Source organism: Rhinopithecus roxellana, chromosome 12 (genome assembly GCF_007565055.1).
Source record: "Rhinopithecus roxellana isolate Shanxi Qingling chromosome 12, ASM756505v1, whole genome shotgun sequence".
NCBI classification, from domain to species: Eukaryota; Metazoa; Chordata; class Mammalia; order Primates; family Cercopithecidae; genus Rhinopithecus; species Rhinopithecus roxellana.
In genome coordinates, this window is record NC_044560.1 from 110,486,327 (window position 1) to 110,510,180 (window position 23,854).

Sequence of the window (23,854 nt, forward strand, 5' to 3'; positions counted from 1 at the left end):
TCACTTCCATCATCCGGAAATATTCCCTGTGTCCACTAGTAATCAATCTCTCCATAACCACTGCCACTGCCTCTAGTCAACCACTAATCCACTTTCTGCCCTTACATATTAGCCCCTTCCCTTCCCCTTCCCCTTCCCCTTCCCCTCCCCTCCCCCCTTTTCTTTTCTTTCCTTTTTTTCTTTTTTTTTCTTTTGCTTTGTCACCCAGGCTGGAGTTCAGTGGCATGATGTCAGCTCACTGCAACCTCCGCCTCCCAGGTTCAAGCTATTCTCCTGCCTCAGCCTCCAGAGTAGCTGGGATTACAAGCGCTCGCTAACACAACCGGCTAATGTTTGTATTTTTAGTAGAGATGGGGTTTCACCATGTTGGAGGCTGGTCTTGAACTCCTGACCTCATGATCCACCTGCCTCAGCCTCCCAAAGTGCTGGGATTACAGGCATGAACCACCATGCCTGGCCTCTTTCTTTCTCTTTCTTTCTTTTTGAGACGGAGTCTCACTCTGTTGCCCAGGATGGAGTGCAGTGGTGTGATCTCGGCTCACTGAAACCTCCGTCTCCTGGGTTCAAGCGATTCTCCTACCTCAGCCTTCCAAGTGGCTGGGATTACAGATGCCAGGCTGGTTTTGAACTCCTGATCTCAAGTAATCCGCCTGCCTCAACCTCCCAAAGTGCTAGGATTACAGGCATGAGCCACGATGCCCGGCCCATATTAGTGTTTTCTTTCTACAATTTCACGTAACTGGAATCCTACAGTATGTACCCTTGTGTCTGGCTTATATCACGTGACATCATGTTTTTGAGATTTATCCATGGTGCTATGCCTGTTGGCAGGTGGTTTGTGTTATGGCCGAGTCGTATTCCATCCTGTGGGCATACCACAGTTTGATCATCCACCCTCCCACTGAGGAACAGTCATGTCATTTCTGCTTTTCCAGATCGGGACTATTATGAATAAAACCGTTGTGAATACTTGTGTGAACATGTTTTTATTTCTCACGGGTAAATACTTAGGAACAGGATTGCTGAGTCATATGGTAAGTTTGTATTAATTTTATAAGAAACTGATCAACTGTTTTTCAAGGCGGTTACAGTGGGTTGAAAGGTGGCGCCCAAAAGATATACCCATGTCCCGTGCCCTGGAACCTGTGAGTGTGACCTTATTTAGAGGAAAGGTCTCTGGGATGTAATTAAGGATCTCCAAATGGCATCATCCTGGATTTGGAGTGGTTTCTTACATCCAGTGACAGGTGTCCTTATAGGGGAAAGGCAGAGGGAGATTTGAGACACAGAGACACACAGGGGAAGAGGCAATGCAAAGACAGAAGCAGAGACTGGAGCGATGCCTCCATGAACCAAGGAAGGCCAAGGATCGCCAGCAGCCACCAGGAGGTAGGTGGGAGGTGGGAAACAGATTCTCCATCAGAGCCTCAGAAGGAAGCAACCTCACCAATGCCTCTGCCCAGGCCACAGTGCAGGCCTACTGGCTTCCAGGAGATGAATTCATCGCTCCAGCAAAAAGGGATGAGGTCCTGAAGGGCTTTGGACCAATCCCCGGCAAGATGGTCAGGGGAGGAGGAGGAGGAGTCAGCAAACGCAGGAGGCGGGCCCAAGAGTCTGCCCAAACCGGACCCAATGATTGGCCCGGGGTGTCTCCAAGGTCTGAGCTGGACCAATCAGAATCCTGTTCCTGAATGACACAGCAGCTGAGAGACAGCTGATTCTCACATTGTTTCCTCTGAAGTGATCTGCTCTGAAGGCAATTACAACAAGTCTTGTTAATTTCTTGCAATGGCAGCAGATCCTGTTAATTTCCTACCCAACTATAGTTCCCCTCCCCATACTTCCTCTAGGCAAAGTCCGCACCCCACCATGGGGACTGGAAATGACAGATGTTCACTAGCCAGACCGCTCTGCAACTCGGGGTAGCCACACAGCCGGGTTCTGGCAAGAGAGAAATAAGGAGAATTATTCTGTGGAGGAAAAAAGGGGAACACAGAAGGGGAGGCCCGTGTCTACACTGCCTGCTTTAGATGCCAGTGTATGAGAACACCATGCTGCTATAGACAGTTTGTACTCAGGAGAGGAATGAACACCAATCTCAGAGATGCCAACCAGAGCCTAATGTTGTTGAGCAGCCGAACCAACCCTGGGACTGTCTTTGAAAAATCTGATTTGCAAACATGGAAAAAAATCTTTTCACTTAAGCTCTTTCGGTGGAGAAGTTTTTGTTTGTTTGTTTGTTTGTTTTGCAGCCAAAGGTATCATAACAGATACAGCATTATACACCTAGAGCTCCAAGTGGCCATCTCATTGCCACTGCAAACACCTACCTGAGAGAGAAGTCAACAGCCAGGTGCGGTGGCTCACACCTGTAATCCCAGCACTTTGGCAGGCCAAGGCGGGCAGATCACAGGAGGTCAGGAGTTTGAGTCCAGCCTGGCCAATGGGGTGAAACCCCGTCTCTACTAAAAATACAAAAACTTAGCCAGGTATGGTAGCAAACGGCTGTAATCCCCGCTACTCAGGAGGCTGAGACAAGAGAATCGCTTGAAACCAGGAGGTTGCAGTGAGCCCAGATCACACCACTGCACTCCAGCCTGGGGAACAAGAGTGAAACTCCAAAAAGAAACGAGGAAAGCAGAAGTGAAAAAGTCCCTTGAACACCTGGATCTAACCATGCCTGAAGTCCCTCTGTGTTCATAGGCTTTCCATGGACAGAGGTCTTTCAATTCTGTTTATGGTTTTGGGTTGAATTTTGTGTTCTATACTCACAATGATCCTGGCTAACACCATTTTTATAAACTGAGGCTCAGCGAGATCATTAAGTTGCCCAGTCATAGAGAGAAACACAAATTTGTCTGTTGCAGGGCCAGCATGTTCCAATCCAGCTTCCTAGTCTCAGAGAGGACAGGAGGCCCAGGTGGAGTGAGACCCACGGAGTGTGTTTATTCTGGCGTTGATAGCAGCAGCAGTGGGGGGACCGGCCAGACGCGGGGTGTGGCGAACAGAAGGGGTGGACACAGGTGTGTGTGTGTCTGAAAGGACAGAGAGGATCGGCTCATTGACATTCACAGCAAGAACAAGGGTCGGGACACCAAGTCTTGGACGAACAGCAAAGTGACAGAGACAGACAGAGGGTTTTGGGGGGCAGGGGTCCCCCAGACATGCATGGCCCCTCGCCTCAAGGGGGAGCCCCAGGGAAGAAAAGACAGACACAGTGGAGGCTGAATGCCCCCCACCCTGAAAGAAGGAGCTGGGCTGGCCTCCTCCCATCCTTTCGCTTCCAGGGGTAGGAAGCCTAGGGCCAGGGCTGCCCTGCACCAGCAGCTCAGACGTTATGGCTTCAAGGAGATGAATTCACGGTCCGGGCAGGAAAGGATGGGGTCCTGAGGGAGCCTGGTCCGATCCCGGGCCTAGGCCAGACCTGCACGATGGAGCAGGAGAGGAAGGGTCAGCAATGGCAGAGAACTGCGTCACGACCTCCTGCAGCTCCATCACCACCCAGAGACCCAGGAGTCCCAGGCCCAGCCTCTCCTCCCTCTGTCCCAGGAGTCCAGGCCCCCAGCCCCTCCTCCCTCTGACCCAAGAGTCCAGGCCCCCAGCCCCTCCTCCCTCAGACCCAGGAGTCCAGGCCCCCAGCCCCTCCTCCCTCAGACCCAGGAGTCCAGGCCCCCAGACCCTCCTCCCTCAGACTCAGGAGTCCAGGCCCCCAGCCCTTCCTCCCTCAGACTCAGGCATCTCCACCCCCAGCCCTTTCCTCCCTCAGACCCAGGATTCCAGGCCCCCAGACCCTCCTCCCTCAGACTCAGAAGTCCAGGCCCCCAGCCCTTCCTCCCTCAGACTCAGGCATCTCCACCCCCAGCCCATTCCCTGTGGCCAGGCTCCTTACCCCTCACTCAGAGTTCTCTTTCTCTGATAGTCCTTTGCTGCCTTTTGTGAAGCTGGTCAAAGTCTTTTCCTAAAGGAGAAAGTCCAGAGGTTCAGGAGTGAGGGACAGAGATTTGAAACAGATGCTAATCATCAACAGGAGAAGACGTCAATCCTGTTTCATTATTTAGGATGCGCTTTCTCACTTGGCCCTGAAATGATGGACAGATGGTATTACGATTCCATTCTACAGATGGAGAAATGGAGGCACAAAAAAGAGGAGTCTCTGCAAATGCGAGGAGAGATGAGTCTGTAGGGATGAGTGCGGCAGGTCCTGCATGGCATCAGAGGGGCTGAGGCTCTGTCCTGGGGCCACTGGGGAGCCACGGGAGGGCTGTGAGCAAGGAAGGGGAGGAGAAGCTCTGGGTGTAGAAGGATCTTCTGAGGCCATAGAGAGCACGAGGGGCTGAAATTCATGGGCAGCGTCAGGACTGGGCCCAGACTCTGTGCCGCCAGCGTTGCCCAACATGGGCGGTGGCTCACCAGAAACTCCTCAGAAGGTTTGTGGGATGAATTAATGAATGGATGAATGAGTGAATGACAGAAGGAGGGAGTAGTCGCCATCCTATCCACCTTAGTAGAGTCCTCGTCTTTTCCAATCTCAAATCTGAGCTCTGTGCCCAGCTGCTCGGTCCCTCATCATCACCGGAAAAAACCCCACAGCAGAGCCGGACTCAATCTGGTGATGTGGTGAAAGTTTCACCCGGTACTAAATGTAAATGTGTGCCCCAAATGCAGCAATCAAGATAAATAATATTTAATGCAATATTGGCCAGGTGCAGTGGTTCACGCCTATAATCCCAGCACTTTGGGGGTCCGAGTTGGGTGGATCACTTGGAAGTTTGAGACCAGCCTGGCCAACATGGTGAAACCCTGTCTCTACAAAATAAATAAATAAATAAATAAAATAAAATAAAATAAAATAAAATAAAATAAAATAAAATAAAAATTTAGCAGGGTGAGGTGGCACACGCCTGTAATCCCAGCTACTTGGTAGACTGAGGCAGAAGAATCACTTGAACTCAGGGAGGGGAAGGTTGCAGTGAGCCAAGATTGCAGCACTGCACTCCAGGCTGGGTGACAGAGTGAGACTCTGTCTCAATAATAATAATAATAATAATAATAATAATAATAATAATAATGCAATCTTTTTTAAAAATCAAAATTAATGTAAAACAAATCCATGATGAACAAAATATCAAATTTTTAAAAAGGGCCAGTCTCATGCCACATTAGACTGCTATTCCAGAGGAAATGTATGTGCCCCTATATACTTGTTTTTTTTGTTTAAGGAGAGGGGTTCTTGCTCCATTGCCCAGGCTGGAGTGTGGTGGTGAGATCATAGCTCACTGCAGTAACGAACTCCTGGGCTCAAGGGATCCTCCTGCCTCAGCCTCCTGAGTAGCTGGGACTACAAGTACGCACCACCATGCCTAGCTAATTCCTAAATTATTTTTGTAGAGACAGGCTCTCTCATGTTGCCCAGGTTAGTCTCAAACTCCCAGGCTCAAGTGATCCACCCGCCTTGGCCTCCCAAGGCCTGTGCTGGGATTACAGGTATGAGCCACTATGCTCTGCCCAAGTTTTTATATATTTTTTCTAAATTTATTTTTCCCGGAATGCTAAACTAGCTGAAAAATACTGAAAAATGAAGAGTAAATGTGTTGAAATTCACAACGTTATTTTACATTTAAATCTTTCATATATACCCTAGACGAAATTTGAATAATTTGACTTTCTTGGCTTTTAATGGAGGCAAATCTATCAATAACACTTTTCTAAATCTACTTGTTTGCTCTTCTTGTTTTCTACTGAGAGAATGGCCATGTTTGATTATTTCTCCTGATCAAGTGATGATCTTAAATGACTTTTTTTTTTTTTTTTTTTTTTTGACCGAGTCTTGCTCTGTCGCCCAGGCTGGAGTGCAATGGCACGATCTTGGCTCACTGCAACCTCCACTTCCTGGGTTCAAGCGATTCTCCTGCCTCAGCCTCCCAAGTAGCTGGGATTACGGGCGCCCGCCACCACACCCAGCTGCTTTTTGTATTTTTAGTAGAGACAGGGTTTCGCCATGTTGGCCAGGCTGGCCTCGAACTCCTGGAGTCAAGTGATCCTCCCACTTCAGCCTCCCAAAGTGCTGGGATTACAGGTGTGAGTCACCTCACCTGGCCCCATTAAAAAAAAAAATGTCCACTCAGTATGCTATGACCAAGTAATTTTCACAGCCTGCTCTTAACACAACACAAACCCAAAACATAAAAACCCACCAAAAACGAGAAAAAACAGGTTCAGATCGGGTGGTAGTGGATGGATGAGGGCGGGGAGAGTGGGGGAGGGATTCGTCGCGGTGCTTGTCTTGGTAGGGAGTGATGATGGGTAGGGAGTGATTATGGAGGTTTGAGGAAGGGTAGAGGTTGGCGGTAAAAGAAGAAGGGAAGCGAAGGGGAAGGAAGGAAGATTAATGAAGGAAGGAATGAAGGAGAAAGAAGAAAGAAAGAAGAAGAAAGAACTGACCGGAAGAAAGAAATTAACCAAAGAACACTCCTCAATTTCCTCATCTTTCACTTCCTTCCCTCCCGCCCCCCCCTTCCTTCCCTCCTTCCTTCCTTCCTTCCTTCCTTCCTTCCTTCCTTCCTTCCTTCCTTCCTTCCTTCCCTCCTTCCTTCTTTTTCTCTCTTTCTTTTGTCGTCGTCTTCTTCTTCTTTTTTTTTTTGTTGTTATTGTTGAGATAGAGTTTCACTCTTGTTGCCCAGGCTGGAGTGCAATGGTGCCATCTCGGCTCACCACAACCTCCACCTACCTCCCAGGTTCAAGTGATTTTCCTGCCTTAGCCTCCCAAGTAGCTGGGATTACAGGCACGTGCCACCACACCCAGCTAATTTTGTATTTTTAGTAGAGACAGGGGTTTCTCCATGTTGGTCAGGCTGGTCTCGAACTCCTGACCTCAGGGGATCCGCCCGCCTCGGCCTCCCAAAGTGCTGGGATTACAGGCGTGAGCCACTGCACCCGGTCCCCTCTATTTTCAACTTAGCCTCATGGGTAACAACAGCAGCGACCACTTACAGAACGTTTAACTCAGCACATCTCACCTCTATCCTAACCGAAGATGCTATCAACAGTCCCATTTCCTAGTGGGTAAACTGAGGTACGGAGCGCTTGGGTAACTGGCTCTAAGCCACACGGCTGAAGTTGGCACAGCAGGGATTGAAACAGAGGATGCCTGGTATGCGGCTTATAAACATGCAGGGCGTTCATTGCATGGATGAAGGGGCCGAGGGCGCACGGGTGCTTGTCAGGGGTCGGTGTGGGACCCCACTCACCTCCACTAGCTGATGCCAGTGCTCCACGGGCTTGCGGGGGTTGGCCAGCATCTCCGCCCAGTGCTCGCGGCCGTGTGGGTCGGCAGCGTCGGGGCCCACGCGGCAGACGCCGATCACCTCGTTGTGCCCGATGCTGGGGGGTGGGTTCGGTAAAGACCAGAGGAGGGCGGTAGGAGGGCCTGTCCCCACCCCAGCCCTCCTGCCTGACCCCGCCCGGGCCGCGCCCCTCACCAGTCGTAGTCCACCACGGCGATGCTGAGCCCCACGTTCTCCACGCTCTCGGGGGCCACGTCGAACACCAGCGCCTCATTATAGGTGGGGTTCAGCGTGTTCTTCTTGATGGAGGTTTTCCGCTTCTTCAGACGCCGCCCCTCGCTGATCAGAGAGGCCTTCACGTAGGGGTCTGGGAACAGCAATGAAGCAAGGAGCAGAGATTCCCTCCCTCAGACCTAGGGGTCCAAGACCCCAGACCCCCAGCCCCTCCTCCCTCAGGCCCAGGAGTCCAGACGCCAGGTCCTCCTCCCTCAGACCCAGGAATCCAGGCCCCCGGCCCCTCCTCCCTCAGACCCAGGATCCTCACCTGAGAAGCCAGTGAGGTCCATCGCTTTGAGGTTAGAGGCTTTGATGATGGTCACGGTGAGGCGCCCGGCCGTGGGGAGGTAGCAGAGTGAGAAGTTGAGCTCCCCAAGATCTGCCTTTTCCTGCAGTTGGGGAAAAAGGTCAGTGATATCTTGCCTCAGTCCCTCTTCAACTCTCCCTGATTTTCTCTCCCTTTGGAGCCTCCGCTCTCCACCCTGACATCCAGGCTCAGGCTTCCCATCCACTTAACAATCTGACTCTGGGCCAAGACCCAGTAACTCCCTGGCCACAGCTGCCCATGACCGTCAAAGCCTATTTGTTCTGTAGGGAAGACTGGAAGAAGCATGAGTGAGGGGAGAGAGAGAGGTGAGAGAGAGAGAAAACACAGAGAGAAATAGACTGAGACAGAAGCCAAAACACTGAGGGATGCAGCTGGAAAGATAGACCCACAGGCAAAGTTCTAAAGTCAGAAGGGGCCGGGCGCGGTGGCTCAAGCCTGTAATCCCAGCACTTTGGGAGGCCGAGACGGGCAGATCACGAGGTCAGGAGATCGAGACCATCCTGGCTAACACGGTGAAACCCCGTCTCTACTAAAAAATACAAAAACACTAGCCGGGCGAGGTGGCGGGCGCCTGTAGTCCCAGCTACTCGGGAGGCTGAGGCAGGAGAATGGCGTGAACCTGGGAGGCGGAGTTTGCAGTGAGCTGAGATCCGGCCACTGCACTCCAGCCTGGGCAACACAGCCAGACTCCGTCTCAAAAAAAAAAAATTAATAAATAAAGTCAGAGGGACAGAGGCCCAGAGGCAGACAGACAGAGACCCAGAGAGAGGGGGACAGAGACCCAGAGACAGAGAGATAGAGACCTAGAGAGAGGGAGTACAGAGACCTAGAGAGAGAAAGAGAGACATATATATAGAGAGAAAGACCCAGAGAGAGACAGAGGTCCAGAGAGAGAGGGACAGAGACAGTGGGTTGGGGTGTATAAAGACCCAGAGACAGTGATAGGTACCTAGAATTAAAGTGGAGGGACAGAGACCAGAGTGAGAGAGAAACCTAGACTTAGACACCCTCGTCCCTGCACTGAAAGAGAAAGAGAAAGAGAGAGACTGACTCAGACAGAGTGGGACAAAGACCAAGCAGAGACACACATACAAACCAGCCTGAGAGAGGGCAGATTCATCAACCTCCACCGAAGTTTCCAGGACCACCCCCAACCCTGACACACAGGCTGGAGCCATGCTGGAGCTAGCTGGGAGCTTTGACCAACCCGGCCCAGCCCTGCAGCCTCCCAACTGCGCCAGCCCAGGGCCCTGGACTCCCCACTCACTCCCATCAGGGCCTCTGTCCAGGCTGCCCCTCTGCCAGAACATTCTTCCCTCTATCTCCTCCTTGGCCTTTGAGCCTCCCCTCGTTCCACAAGCTCCCAGCTCCCCTGCAGCCCTGCAGAGCTCCTCCTGTGCCTCCCCATAACCCTAGTCCCTGACACAAGGCCCAGCCACCTAGACCTGGAGCTGCCGAGGGCTGTCTGGGGTCCCCAGGCCCTGCTCCTGAAAAAACAGTGGTTGAAGAAATGAATGAAGGCTGGGTGCGGTGGCTGATGCCTGTAATCCCAGCACTTTGGGAGGCTGAGGTGGGCGGATAATGAGCTCAGGAGTTGGAGACCAGGCTGGCCAACATGGCAAAACCCTGTTTCTACTAAAAATACAAAAATTAGCTGGGTGTGGTGGTGCATGCCTGTAATCCCAGCTACTTGGGAGGCTGATGCAGGAGAATCACTTGAACCCAGGAGGTGGAGGTTGCAGTGAGCTAAGATTGCACCACTGTACTCCAGCCTGGGTGACAGAGGGAGACTCTGTCTTGAGAGAGAGAGAGAGAGAGAGAGAGAGAGAGAGAGAGAGAGAAAATATACGAATCAGTGGAATGAGTGAGGAAAACTTCAAGTGATGATGATGGAGAGAGAAAATGAGAAGGGTGAGCACAAGAATGAGGCCACCATGGATACAGAGAGAAGGCCCTGGCATGGGGCTGTCACGGCTGATGACTGGGAGTAGGAGCTGCTGGAACCCACGGGGCCCTGGGAACAGGGACCTTGGAACTGGGCACTTCAATCCCAAAGGCTGGGCTTGGGGGGCCAAGCAGGAAGACTGGGGGGAGCACCATGAAGAAGCCTACAGGAAGAGCTATAGGCACCCAGCTCAACTGGACATCTGTCATTGGACAGATGGGGAAACTGAGGCTCAGAGAAGGAAAGGACCTTGAGGAGATCTAGTCGTCTCCTGATATGAAGGCCACGCTCCCCATAACACACACACAGTTACCCCAGATTGGCAGAGAACTGGAATGTTGTAGAATCCACAGGTCAGATTGGAGTGGGGGCGGTGTAGAGTTGAGGAGCTGAGATTCGTTGAGGCAGAAGAGCTCAGGACACACACACAACAAGAAACTAAGAGTGGGGCTGGGGAGGGATTGGAGGTACAGGGACAACGAGGTGTCAGAGGGCAGGGGTCATAAGGAATAAGGAAGAGGCCATTGGGCCCTGTCATCTGGATGCTGGGAGAATTGGGGCGTGTCTGGATATTGGGGATCCCAGGATGGTGGAGGCCTGGGGGATCAGGCTATCAGGATTTGGGCAGGGACCATGAAAAAACAGAGGGTCAGAATATGAAAGAGTTCCCATGTCAGGGGTTGGGAAAATTCAGAAGTTCAGAGATTAGAGAGGGACTGGGGCTTCTAGAAGTCCAGAACTTGCAAAGTCAGGAAGTTGGAAGGTCAGAAGTCTGGGGTGAGAGGGGAGAAGTCATGGGGTTGAGGCAGGAAGGCATCCGATGGCGAAGGGGGTGGGAGGCTGGAAAATGGGATCCAGGCCTGATGCTAATATTCGGCGACGTCGAGGAGAGGAAGGGTGTCTATCGTATCATTCTCTGTTGTTTTTTGTTTTGTTTTGTTTTTGAGACAGAGTTTCACTCTTGTTGCCCAGGCTAGAGTGCAATGGCATGATCTCTGCTCACAGCAACCTCCACTTCCTGGGTTCAAGCGATTCTCCCTCCCGAGTGTCTGGGATTACAGGCATGTGCCAACACGCCTGGCTAATTTTTGTATTTTTAGTAGAGATGGGGCTCTCCATGTTGGCCAGGCTGCTCTTGAACTCCCAACCTCAAGTGATCTGCCCGCCTCAGCCTCCCAAAGTGCTGGGATTATAGGCACGAGCCATGACGCCCAGCCCATTCTCTATTCTTGCCTGTAAGTTTGCAATCTTCCCCAGTGTGATACATTTTAACAGAAAAATGCAGGGACAAGAAGTGAGGAAGTTATGAAGTCTGAAGGCAGGGGACTTGCAACCTGGGGGCGCTCAGGGCCCTGGAAAGGGGAAGGTCAGGGGAGGGGGCCACTGACCGAGCCGCCCTCCACGATGTCCCTCCAGAGCGGGCGGTCAGGGGGCTGCTCGGCCAGCTCCAGGAGGTTGTCCAGCACCACCTGGCCGATGAGGTCGTGCCGCGAGAAGCGGTCAAAGTCATAGACGCTGAAGTGCAGTTTGCGTTGGGCCAGCTCGGCCAGGGGCACCGAGAATTGAAACGTCTCATTGAAGACGGGGTTCAGGGTCTTCCTGTGCACCTGGTGGTGGTGGGTGACAGGAGACAGACACCGTGCCCATGAGCCCCTCCTCCACAGGATCCAGGAGTCCAGGACCCCAGCCCCTCCTCCCTCAGACCCAGGAGTCCAGGCCCAGCCCCTCCTCCCTCAGACCCAGGAGTCCAGGCCCAGCCCCTCCTCCCTCAGACCCAGGAGTCCAGGCCCAGCACCTCCTCCCTCAGACCCAGGAGTCCAGGCCCAGCCCCTCCTCCCTCAGACCCAGGAGTCCAGGCCCAGTACCTCCTCCCTCAGACCCAGGAGTCCAGGCCCAGCCCCTCCTCCCTCAGACCCAGGAGTCCAGGCCCCCAGCTGCTGCTTCCTCAGACCCAGGAGTCCAGGACCCCAGCCCCTCCTCCCTCAGACCCAGTAGTCCAGACCCCAGCCCCTCCTCCCTCAGACCCAGGAGTCCAGACCCCAGCCCCTCCTCCCTCAGACCCAGGAGTCCAGACTCCTAGCTCCCTCTCTGTGGGACCCCAGTGTCCAGCCTGCTGCTCCGGACCTTGGTCTGAAATTTTTTCTTGCGGTCAGGCAGCAGGTAGATCTTGACGTAGGGATCTGAGAAGCCGTTGGAGTCCTTGGCAGGGAGGTCCAGGGCCTGCAGGATCCTCACCACCAGCTGGTCTGAGCCATAGAGGTACCGCAGGGCGAAGCTGATGCGGCCACAGGGTGCCCCTGTGCCTGCTTCTCCGGAGCCTGGGGCGCCCCCGCCCCGCCGGCCACCAGGGCCAGTCCCCTGGTACAGCTCGGGCTTAATCTGCCCAATGAGTTTGGCTTTTTCCTCGCCGCCAGGCAGGGGTAAGGGCAGGGCGGGTGGCCGCTCCTCACTGTTGGGGTCCGGCTGGGAGGTCAGAGTCTGCTGGGTGAGGGGTCGGGGCAGGGCTGGGTACCTGTAGGGGGTGGGGGAGACCAAGGTGAGGTCAGTGACTCTGATCTTTGCATGCAGAGACCTGAGAGATTCCTTCCTGCCTTTCCCTCTGTCCCCCAGCCAGGTGGCCACAAGTCCCCTCCTTTGATCACTGTGTGAGCTTGAGGGAGCCACTGGGCTCTCTGAGCCTCAGTTTCCCCATTGATATCTGGGGGCATTCCCTCCCTCCCTCCCTTTCTTCTTTCTTTCCTTCTTTCCTTCTTTTTTGAGACAGAGTTTTGCTCTTCTCGCCCAGGCTGGAGTGCAAAGGCATGATCTCAGCTCACTGCAATCTCTGCCTCCCAGGTTCAAGCAGTTCTCCTGCCTCAGCCTCCAGAGTAACTGGGAGTACAGGTGTGTGCCACCATACCTGGCTAATTTTTATATTTTTAGCAGAGACGGAGTTCCACCATGTTGGTCAGGCTGGTCTCAAACTCCTGACCTCAGATGATCCGCCTGCCTCGGCCTCCCAAAGTGCTGGGATTACAGGCATGAGCCACCGCACCCAGTCTCATTCTCCCCATTTCAAAGCTAGCTCCAGCCCATACCTGTGAATGCACCAGCTTTCAGTAACCTCCTTTGGACCTCAAGCTGGTGACCAAGGATGCTTCTCCATGGACCCCCGACGCCCCACATAACACAGACCTTCCTTGAACCCTCTTCTGCCCTTCTCTTAATCTCCCCAGCCGTCTCTCCTCTCTATGCCCACTGTCCTGGTCACAGTCAGGCCTTGTGCTCTCCTGAACTCTCAGCCTCCAGTGTCCCCCTCCAGCCCACCCCATGTGGCCCCACAGGGTTCCTTCTACACCCAGAGCTGACTCTGCCCCTCCCCTGCTCACAGCCCTCCCATGGCTCTTCAGTGCCCTCAGGACAAAGTCCCAGAGCCTCAGCCTGGCACTCAAAGCCCCGTGTGGTCTGGTGTGCGTAGCCACATCTCTCAAGTTTTCTTTTTTTCTTTTCTTTTCTTTTTTTTTTTTTTTTTGAGATGGAGTCTCGCTCTGCCGCCCAGGCTGGAGTAGAGTGTGCAATCTTGGCTCCCGGGTTCAAGAGATTCTCCTGTCTCAGCCTCCTGAGTAGCTGGGATTCCAGACACATACCACCACGCCCAGCTATTATTATTTTTTGTATTTTTAGTAGAGACGGGGTTTCACCATATTGGCCAGGCTGGTGTCAAACTCCTGACCTCAAGTGATCTAGCCACCTTGGCCTCCCCAAGTGCTGGGATTACAGGCATGAGCCACCGTGCCCGGCCTGAAGTTTTCTTTTTTTCAAACTTATTCTCATGCCTTGGTGACTAAGGCATGGTGCCCTGGCTGTCCCCTTGGTGTGGGCTGTCCCCACAATGCACTATGATCTCGTTCTCCTCTTGTCTTTGCCTGGGCCGCTCCCTTCACCTGGAATGCCCAGGTCACAGCCCTGCCTCTTTGCCTGACTAACTCTCCCTCAGCCTGCTGGTCTCAGCTGAGACACCTCCACCTCCAGGAAGCTTCCAGCCTTCTCCCAGCTGTGGTCCCCTGAGCCGCTTTCCTGCCTCACCAGCCCAGCTACACCAGGACAGCCAGTCTGGGGGCCGCCTCCCCTGCACTGTGAGGAACAGGAGGGCAGAGTCCGGTGTTTTCCTAACACCCCGCTCAGGCCTAGTTTATGTTAGTGCTCAATATACATTGACAGGTATATTGAGGAATAATGAATGACGGAACTCCAGGTCCCACTACCAGTCCTGGCTTAGAGTGAAAGGGAGTGAATTGCCTTGTGCCACAGGGACTTGGGGATCCAACCTCATTCTCCTCTACTTTCCTGTCCTGAAGTCCTGTCCCCAGTCTCTTCCCTCTGGACCGAAGAATTCAGGCCCCCAGTCCCCTACTCCTTCGGGTCCAAGGGGTCTAGACCCCATAGCTCCAACCTCCCTCAGACCCAGGAGTCTAGGGCCCCACCCTCCTCTTTCCCTAAGATCCAAGAGTCAATACCCCGATTCCCCTCCAAATCCCGAACTCATAAGAACCATAGATGGGAAAGAGACACAGAGGAGGAGCAGAAGTTCAGAGTGGACCCCCAGCCCAGTATCCTCTCTCACCTGGTGGTGGGTGCCAGGCTTGTGACCTGCTGATGTGACTGGGCACTGGGCAAGCCCCCACCACTGGGGGGCAGCAGGAGCAACCCAGAGCCTGCTCCCCCCTCGGAGGGCAGCTCAGGGGATGTTTGGCTCGGTTTGACACCAGCGGCCACTGCAGCTGCTGCAGCCTCTGGATACGAGTCCATGTCCAAGTAGGAGGGCTCAGGGGTGTCAGAACCCCCCAGGCTGCCTGGCTCCAGCAGCTCAGCAAAGGGTGGATGGTGGGTGGTGTGGGCATGGTGGTGTGGGCCGCCCAGCAGAGGATGGCCACCCAGGCCAGCACCCAGGTGGTGCCCGCCGCCGCCTACCAGGCCTGCCAGCCCGACACCAGGGCCCAGGTCTTTGCGCAGGGGGCCACCACCTACTGCCGAGCCTCCCTTGTCTCGCCAGGGCACCCAGCACAACTTCCAGGACACGAAGAGAGAGACACCCAGAAGGACAATGCCACAGAAAGTCACGATGACCGACAGCAGGCTCACGGAGATGTCTGGAGAGAATGAGGACAGAGGTAGGGGTCAGGATGGGGTCACAGTACCTCCTCCCTCTGCTGTCCCCGAAGAGTTAACCCTTCATATTTGCCATGCAATCGTCCATGCAATCGCAAGTGCCAGGCACTTTGCACGTATTACTTAATATATGTTCTACAACTCTACAAGGTAAGTATTGTATTTTTTTTTTTTTTTTTAAGAGATGGAATCTCTGTTACTCAGGCTGGAGTGCAGTGGCATGATCATAGCTCACTGCAGCCTCGAACTCCTGGGCTCAAGCAATCCTCTCACCTCAGCCTCCCAAGAGGCTGGGACTACAGGTACTTGCTATCACACCTGGCTAACTTTTAAATTTTTTTTGTAGAGATGAGGTCTTGCTATGTTGCCCAGGCTGGTCTCGAACTCCTGGCCTCAAGCAATCTTCCCACCTCGGCCTCCCAAAGTGCTGTGATTACAGATGTGGCCACTGTACCCAGCCCAGTATTTCTACATAATCATTTTAAAGATGAGGAAACTGAGACACAGAGAGATTCAGTGATTTGTTTAAAGTTTTACAAGTAACAAATGACAGATCTGAGATTTGAATCCAGCAGTCTGTCTCCAGATTTTATTCTCTTAATCACTAGACTTTGCTGCCTCTCTATAAGAGAACACAACATGTGAGGTAGCACCAAGGTCCTGCACTGATTTGCTAGAATCATTGACTCACAGAACTCAGGAAACTGTTTTTGTTTGTCTGTTTGTTTGTTTTTGAGATAGAGTTTCATGACACAGTTAGGCAGGTCAGGGTTTAAATCACGCTTGCTGTGTGGCCTTGGGAACGTATCTTAACCACTCTGAACCTTACACTTCCCATTTCCCAAGTAGGAAAAATCAGTTCTTCTCTCTTATAGTAGTCTGAAGGAATGCAGAAGGTAAATCACATGTGGAAGATAATAACAAACATATCTTGAGGGATGATTACATACCAGATATCTCAGTACTTTATAGGGGTCAGGTTATTTAAGCCTGCCAGGCACTACATGAGGTTAGCAACATATTTATCCCTGTTTTCCACAAAAGAAAACTGAGATTAGTGTAACTGTAATCATCTGCTCAAAGTTCATAGCTGGTAGGTGGTAGAGTCAGGATTTAAGCCTCGGAAGCCTGGCTTCAAAGCCCATGGTCTTCACCATGATGCTGTCACACCTCAATGCTTCCCAATAAATGGTAGTTCAAATGTGAATTTTTATTAGAATAATAAATCCTATTGCTGCCACCATGTGTGTCCAACACCATCAACACCATAGCTAACACAATCTGAATGCCACATATGTGCTGATATGCCTTGCAGAGAAATCCAAGTACAGAATTGTTCTTACAACCAAAGCTTTTGGGCTTCCTCAGTAATTGGTACAAGAAGTGGGGTTTTTCAGAAATGACCTTCAAGGAATGGGAATTCGTTTTGAAATGGACTTCTGGGTGTTGGCAAAGTGAAAGGGAAAATCCCTACTCCAAACAGACAGTGGGTTATGGTGGGGAAGCAGGTAGGAAGGCCATTGCCAGCAAGGACAGCTGAGTGGAACGGCTGTGTCCAGTTACATTAGAGGACACACAGCAGGAAGGGGATGCCTTCTTGTCCTGTACTGCTCAGTGAATCTATAGTGGTGTGTGACATTAAACCTTATGACATTATATAACTTTGAAATGACGTATCCCATTTTACATATAAGAAAACAGGCTCTGAGAGAGAGGAAGTGGCCCTGCAGGGACATATACCAGCCACTGGCAGAACTCTGGGTTTCCTTCTCCCCTCCCTCTTAGGGTGCTTTATTTATGTATGTATTTATTTTATTTTTTTGGAGGCAGAGTCTTGCTCTGTCGTCCAGGCTGGAGTGCGGTGGTGTGATCTCGGTTCACTGCAGCCTCCACTTCCGAGGTTCAAGCACTTCTTGTGCCTCAGCCTCCTGAGTAGCTGGGACAACAGGTGGGCACCACCATGCCTGGCTAATTTTTGTATTTTTGGAATAGACGGGGTTTTGTTATGTTGGCCAGGCTGGTCTCGAACTCCTGGCCTCAGATCCATCCACCTCAGCTTCCCAAAGTACTGGGATTACAGGCATGCACCACCATGCCTGGCCAGACTGCTCCTTTTTTTTTTTTTTTTTGAGACAGAGTCTCGCTGTGTCACCCAGGCTGGAGTGCAGTGGTGCGATCTCGGCTCACTGCAAGCTCCACCCCCTGGGTTCCTGCCATTCTCCTCCCTCAGCCTCCCGAGTAGCTGGGACTAAGGTGCCCGCCACCATGCCCGGCTAATTTTTTGTTTTTGTGTTTTTAGTAGAGATGGGGTTTCACCCGTGTTAGCCAGGATGGTCTCAATCTCCTGACCTTGTGATCCACCCACCTCAGCCCCCCAAAGTGCTGAGATTACAGGTGTGAGCCACCGCACCCGGCCCAGAGTGCTCCTTTTTAAGTGACCAACACTCACTGAGCATTCTGGGAGGCCTGTTAGAAACCAGAGGCAAGGACTTTACCAGCCTCCTGAACACAGGGTGAGTTGAGAAAACAGGGTCACTATGGAGAAAAATTAAACAGATGCTTTCCCCTATTGCCAGCCTGATTCAGACCCTGTTCAACTGAGAACATGGATCCCACACACCCTGACAGGTTCGCCATTCCTGTCTGCACAGACTGGGGAGCTATTTGGGCGTGGAGAGGTGGTGTAGTTGTGCAGCAGAAGATTCACCTTGTCCAAAGAAAGGTTTGGCCCTTGATCAGCTCCTGGGAGGGAACCTCTAAGTCCAGGGAATGTCCTGCCTGATTAGAGTGTCTTTGTTTACCTGGAGCCTTGGATCATGCGGCATAGTCTATGCTAACACTGTGATGTATGCTGGAGGCCTCCGGCTCAACCTCTGGAGGAGCTGGAGACTGAAGTCAGCCACACCAGCAATCAGCCATGTATATGGGACTGGCCCCCAATAAAAACCTTGCACATCAAGGCCCAGGTGAGTTTCCCTGGTTCGTAATAGACTGTGCATGCTGTCACACGTCATTGCAGGGAAAATTAAGCACTGTCCATGTCACTCCACTGGGAGAGGATGACTGGAAGCTCACACCTGCTCTGTCCTGGATTCTGCCCTGGGTGCCTCTTCCCTTACTGACTTCAGTCTGTATCGTTTCACTGTAATAAATCATAACCATGAGTATAACAGTTTCTGGCCAGGCACAGTGGCTTATGCCTGTAATCCCAGCACTTTGGGAGGCTGAGGCAGGTGGATTACTTGAGGTCAGGAGTTCGAGACCAGCCTGGCCAACATGATGAAACCCTGTCTCTACCAAAAATACAAAAAAAAAAATTAGATGGGTGTGGTGGCAGGCACCTGTAATCCCAGCTACTCGGGAGGCTGAGGCAGAAGAATCAGTTGAATCTGGGAGGCGGAGGATGCAGTGAGCCGAGATCCCACCATTACACTCCAGCCTGGGCAACAAGAGTGAAACTCTATCTCAAAAACAGACAAACAAAAACAGCTTCCTGAGTTCTGTGAGTCAATGATTCTAGCAAATCATTGAAGCTGACGGTGGTCATGAGGACCCCCAAACTACAGTGCTGTACTAGACGACGCAGGATTCAATTCTGCCTCTGCTACCATCGAGCCTCTGGGCAAGTGACTGCTGCTCTCTCGGCCTTATCCCTCATGACTGTCACCTGGACATCCTGCACGTGAGGAGCCAGGCCCTGCCCTGGGGCTCAGCAGGTGCAACCGTGGTTGTAATCACTCAGCACATGCCCCCTCTCGTCAGCGTTTCCTCATCCAGGCAACGGCACTCATAATGTTCCCTCGTTCCCAGAACCCTGCTGCTTTCTAGCTGTGTGACCTTGGACAGGTCACTTCACCCTTCTCAGCCTCAGTTTCCTCTGTTGAAAATGGGGATTATATGTTCCACAAAGGGTCACTGTGAGTAATCATTGAGATGTGCAAAGGGCCTCAAGTGCTGCCTAGACCACAATGGGTGCCCAGTAAGCGAATCCCAGCATTGAGTGAATGACCACTGCGTGCCCAGCATTGTTCTAAGTGCTTCCTGGGTGTTGCATCATTTAAGCCTTTCATCTGTTCGATGAAGCATCCCTTTTATTATCCCCATTTTCCAGATGAGGAGACTGAGGTCCAGAAGTAGAGTCACTTACCTACAGCCATGCAGTTATTAAGAAAGTAAGGGAGGGCCGGGCGCGGTGGCTCAAGCCTGTAATCCCAGCACTTTGGGAGGCCGAGACGGGCGGATCATGAGGTCAGGAGATCGAGACCATCCTGGCTAATACGGTGAAACCCCGTCTCTACTAAAAAATACAAAAAACTAGCCAGGCGACGAGGCGGGTGCCTGTAGTCCCAGCTACTCGGGAGGCTGAGACAGGAGAATGGCATGAACCCGGGAGGCGGAGCTTGCAGTGAGCTGAGATCCGGCCACTGCACTCCAGCCTGGGCGGCAGAGCAAGACTCCGTCTCAAAAAAAAAAAAAAAAAAAAAAAAAAAGAAAGTAAGGGAGATGGAACTTGAACCCAAACAAGTCAGTCTGACTCAAGAGCCTGAGATTTACACAAGATGCACAGAGATATCTGAAGGGGGCATTTGGTGGTGGTAGTCAGAGGGAGGCCCACAGGGTAAAACTCAAAAAGTGGACCATACAGCTCCTTCTCCTTGGATCAGAGATTTGGGAGAGGGGCAGCAGCAGGCAGGATGGGGGCAAGACTCTGCGAGGGACTGACCCCGCAAGTGATGGAAAGCTGAGCATTTCTGCTCCGAGTCGCCTGGTCATAGTGCAGGCAGGGGGTTGGGCAAGACAGGCAGGGATGCTGACCTGCATCTGGACCCCGGGGATAGCCTCGGATTCGGTCACTGAACTCCTGGCACCTGTTGTTGGTGTCAGCATCTCGGACCAGCTCACAGAGGTCTGAGACCAGGACGAGTGCCCGCCGGCAGAGGTCATCCTCGTAGTCTCCTGACATGGTGGCCGTCTGGTCCTATGTGTGGGAGGGATGGGGCAAGGGTGCAGATGGGAAACAGAATGGGAGAGCAGGGTGGGCAGGTGTGGAGATAAGGGTGGAAGGAGACACCGAGCAAAGGAAGGATGGGCAAAGGGGACAGAGATTAGGGGCAGATGGATTAGGGATGGAGATTTGAGGAAGAAGGACAAGGTGACAGGTATTAGAGAGGGATGGACAAGGAAAAGGAATTAGGAGTGGACAGACAAGAGGGCAGAAATTAGGGATGGAGATAGTAACAGGGACTGGGTAAGTCAAGGGGACAGAGATGGGCGTGAATGGAGTAGAGGACAGAGAACAGGGACAAATGAACAAGGAGGAAGAGATGGAGAAGGGCAGTGAAGGGACTAAGAATGAGAATGCACAAATAAAGGGATGGACAGATGAGGAAACAAAGATTAGGGCTGCACAGATGAAGGAACAGGAGTTAGGGATGAGCAGACAAGGTGCCAGCCATTCATCATTCATTCATTCAACAAACATCCCTCCAGCACCAACTGCACCCTACGTGCTGTGCTGGTTGCTACGAATCCAGCAGAGAACAAGGTCCTGGAGTTCCCTGACCTCCTGGTGTCACAATCCAACGAGAGGAGACATAGAGTAAACAAGCAAACAAAAACACATACACAAACCTGTCATTCTCAGACTGACTGTGATAAGCACTCCACAGGACACAGCCGGAGGATGTGTCACAAGGGAACTCGGAGGGGGACGCTCAGGGAGGGCTCTCCCAGACTTGAAGGATGACATGGAGCCCGCCACAGGCGGGGGACAGTGGCGCCGGGGTGGGGAAAAGCTTTCAGAGAAAGGCATTTTAGACGGCAGGAACAGGATGAGCAGGGACTTAGGGTAGGAAAGCACTTGGAGGGTCCAGGGACCAAGGAGGCCAGAGTGGGATAGACGCAGGGAGGGCCGGGAGAGAAGGATGGATGCCGGTAGAGAGATGGGAGGTGAATAGGTACGGTGGGAGCTAGGGGTGGAAAGGTGGAGATGCAGAGATGGGGACCAAGTTGAGGGAGGGAGAGATACAGGGAGGGGAGACAGAGATAATGTGAAGGGCCGACTGAGGCTCCGAAGAGATGAAGAGGTGAACAGGCAGGCAGAAGGAAAGTCAAGGATTGAGACTTGGGATGGACAGTGACAAGGAATGAACTGAGGTGTGATTAATTCACAGGGGCTCGAGAGACAAGGGGACAAGAGACGGTGAAGAGGGGCAGGCAGGAGTGTGGGCAGAAATATCTTTGAAAGAGAAACGGTCGAATGGGAGCATGGATGGGTGCGGAAATAAAGGACAGTAGATGAAGGCTAGAGATCACAGACAGACAAAAGCAGAGAGGCGGGCTGGGCAGGCAGACATGGGTTCATAAGGGAAGGTTCAGTGAGCACATAAATGAGAGGAGGCTAGGAAGGAGAGGTGGATGTGAGGAGAGGGGGAATTAGTGACACATGGCTCGGAGCCAGGCATCAAGATGGGTTGAAGGGGATGCAGGGGAATTAGGAACAGACAGACCAGGGCTCACAGATGGACAGGTGTCGTGGGGGTGCTGCAGAAGGCCAGGACTCTAAGACAGGCATGGTCACACTCACCTGCGCTTATCTCTGCCGTGTCCTGGGTGGCAGCCGAGGCGGCGGCGGGCGGCAGCCCATGGGGGTTGTAGGGCGGACAAGGGACTGTGGACTCGTTCCCACGCGCCAAGTAATGACAGGGGAAGTCTGATCTGGGGGCTGAGGCCAAGAGAAAAAGCCCAGCTTAAGAGTCACATCTTGTCCTGCTCGAGCCAGCTGCCCTACCCCAGGCGACCCACTGGGAGCCGGGCCACCCCCTCCCACCTCAGGGCCCCCAGCTCCCGTTAAGGGCTTAGAGACTACAATTCCCGGCACGCCTCGCGCTCGCGCTGCTGCGGCTTCATAGACCCGGCGCTGCAGGAGCTGCTGGGAGTTGAAGTCCTTAATGCCTCTCCCGGCTGCAGAGAGGATGGGATTTTTTTTTTTTTTTTTTTTTTTTTTTTTAAGGTTGTGGGGGGGTTAAGATGCTGGGGTCCCAAGACGCTCAGGGGAGGGGAACAATGTCCAGGACGTCGAAAAGCCACGGAGCCCTAAGTCCTTAGGGGCCACGGAATGGGGAAACGATTTCCCCGAGCTGGAGATCGGTGGGCGACGGGTGGGGTACACCCAGGTGTTCGGGACCCCCTTCCAGGGCCACGTGCCCCTCCCCCGGGGTGGCCAGAGAGGGCTGCAGCGCTCCCACTCCCCGGCCCAAGATCCACGCGCCTCTGCATCTACCCCGCCCCCATGCGCCGGGGCCGACCCCCGGGATCTGGCTGGGGCTGAGGCTTTGGCAGGGGGAGGGGGAGGAGCGGACTCACCCGGAGCCGCCGCTGCCGCCGCCGCCGCCGCCGCCGCAGCCCCGCGCGCCCGCCGCGGTGCTGGCTCGGCTCCTCCCCTCGCCACTGTCGCAGGTCCGCGGCTCCTCCCCCTGCACTCCCTCCTTTCCCCACTCCGAACCCGCGGCAAGAAAGCCGAAATCACTTGGCCTCAGCAAGGAAGCAGGGAGATTTCCCGGGACCAAGGCAGCAGAGACCCAGTGGGTTTCCACACTGGGGACCCACAGATCTGGGATCGTGACGTGCTGCTTCTCCAGGGTCTCCGTCCCGCTATCTCACAGAGATGGAAGTCCAGGGACCCCAGGGCTCTCTTCCCAGGAACCCAGGACTTCAGGCCCTCCCACCTGAGCCGCTCTGAAGGCCGGTGGTGGGAGCGGAAGCTGAGACTCAAAGGTACAGTGCCAGAGCCAGGATAGAGGTATTAGCAGGAACCTGGGTTTGAATCCCACCTGGGCCAACTCCTGCCTGTGTGCGCCTCTTGCTCTGAGGCCCCGTTTCCTCGTCAGCAAAATACACACCATAAACTTATTTCCTAAGGGATCCACAGTTTGAAAAACCAGTCAGTGTAGACAAAACATTGCTACCGACTAGGTACTTAAAGCAGCGAGTAACAGTTTCTGATATATTAATAGCAGTTAATGGCAATTGTCACTTCCTATAAGTGGTGAAGTGCTACGTGCTTTGAAAGCATTTTCTCATTTAATTTTCACTTGGGTGCAATTATGACATTCCCATTTCACAGAGGAGACAACTGAGGCCATGGAGGTTAAATCCCTTGGGTAAGGTCTAGATCAGGGGTGTCCAATCTTTTGGCTTCCCTAGGCTGCATTGTTGTCTTGGCCTACACATAAAATACACTAACACTAACAATAGCTGATAAGAAAAAAAATTACAAAAAAAATCATAATGTTTTAAGAAAGTTTACAAATTTGTGTTGTGCCGCATTCAGAGTCTCCTGGGCTGTATGCGGGCCTCAGGCCCTTGGTTTGACAAGCTCGATCTAGATCTACATAGCCTGGAGAGGTGGCTCGGAGGCCCCCTCAGTGCTCTCAATCAGTGACATCCAAATAAATACAATCTCTAAGTAAAAATCAAAGGCTGGGCTGACACCTGTAAATCCCAACACTTTGGGAGGCCGAAGTGGGAGGATCGCTTGAAACCAGGAGTTTGAGAGGTCTTGGACAACACAGCGAGACTCCATCTCTACAAAACAAAAAACCAAAACAAAACCAAACTGGTGGGTGTGGTGGTGTGTGCCTACGCAGGAGGCGGAGGTGGGGGGACTGCTGGAGCCCAGGATTTTGAGACTGCAGTGACCTGTGATTGCACCACTGCACTCCATCCAGCCTGGGCAACAAAGCATGATCCTGTCTCAAGAATAAACAGGCCAGGTGCGGTGGCTCATTCTTGTAACTGTAGCACTTTGGGAGGCCAAGGGAGGTGGATCACTTGAGCTCAGGAGTTCAAGACCAGCCTGGGCAACATGACAAA

The 23,854-nt window shown here is 52.9% G+C and overlaps 1 protein-coding gene across 4 annotated transcripts; it reads right to left on the reverse strand.

Annotated features, from left to right (window-relative positions):
• Positions 1 to 2,921: 2,921 nt before the first annotated feature.
• Positions 2,922 to 22,431, reverse strand: SYT3 (synaptotagmin 3). 4 transcript variants are annotated; one of them, XM_030913830.1, is made up of 11 exons: positions 22,346 to 22,431; positions 21,567 to 21,704; positions 19,796 to 19,958; positions 14,436 to 14,961; positions 11,957 to 12,344; positions 11,221 to 11,439; positions 7,828 to 7,948; positions 7,479 to 7,650; positions 7,248 to 7,380; positions 3,890 to 3,958; positions 2,922 to 3,424 (listed from the first exon to the last, which is right to left on the reverse strand). In XM_030913830.1, exons 3-10 carry the CDS (start codon positions 19,941 to 19,943, stop codon positions 3,893 to 3,895), a joined length of 1,773 nt encoding a protein of 590 aa, XP_030769690.1. In that variant the 5' UTR covers positions 19,944 to 19,958; positions 21,567 to 21,704; positions 22,346 to 22,431; the 3' UTR covers positions 2,922 to 3,424; positions 3,890 to 3,892. The 4 variants fall into 4 exon arrangements, with proteins under 4 accessions (XP_030769690.1, XP_030769691.1, XP_030769692.1 ...); XM_030913831.1 differs by having other exon boundaries at positions 19,796 to 20,326; positions 22,346 to 22,396; XM_030913832.1 differs by lacking the exons at positions 21,567 to 21,704; positions 22,346 to 22,431 and having other exon boundaries at positions 19,796 to 20,367.
• Between the last annotated feature and the right edge of the window lie 1,423 nt (positions 22,432 to 23,854).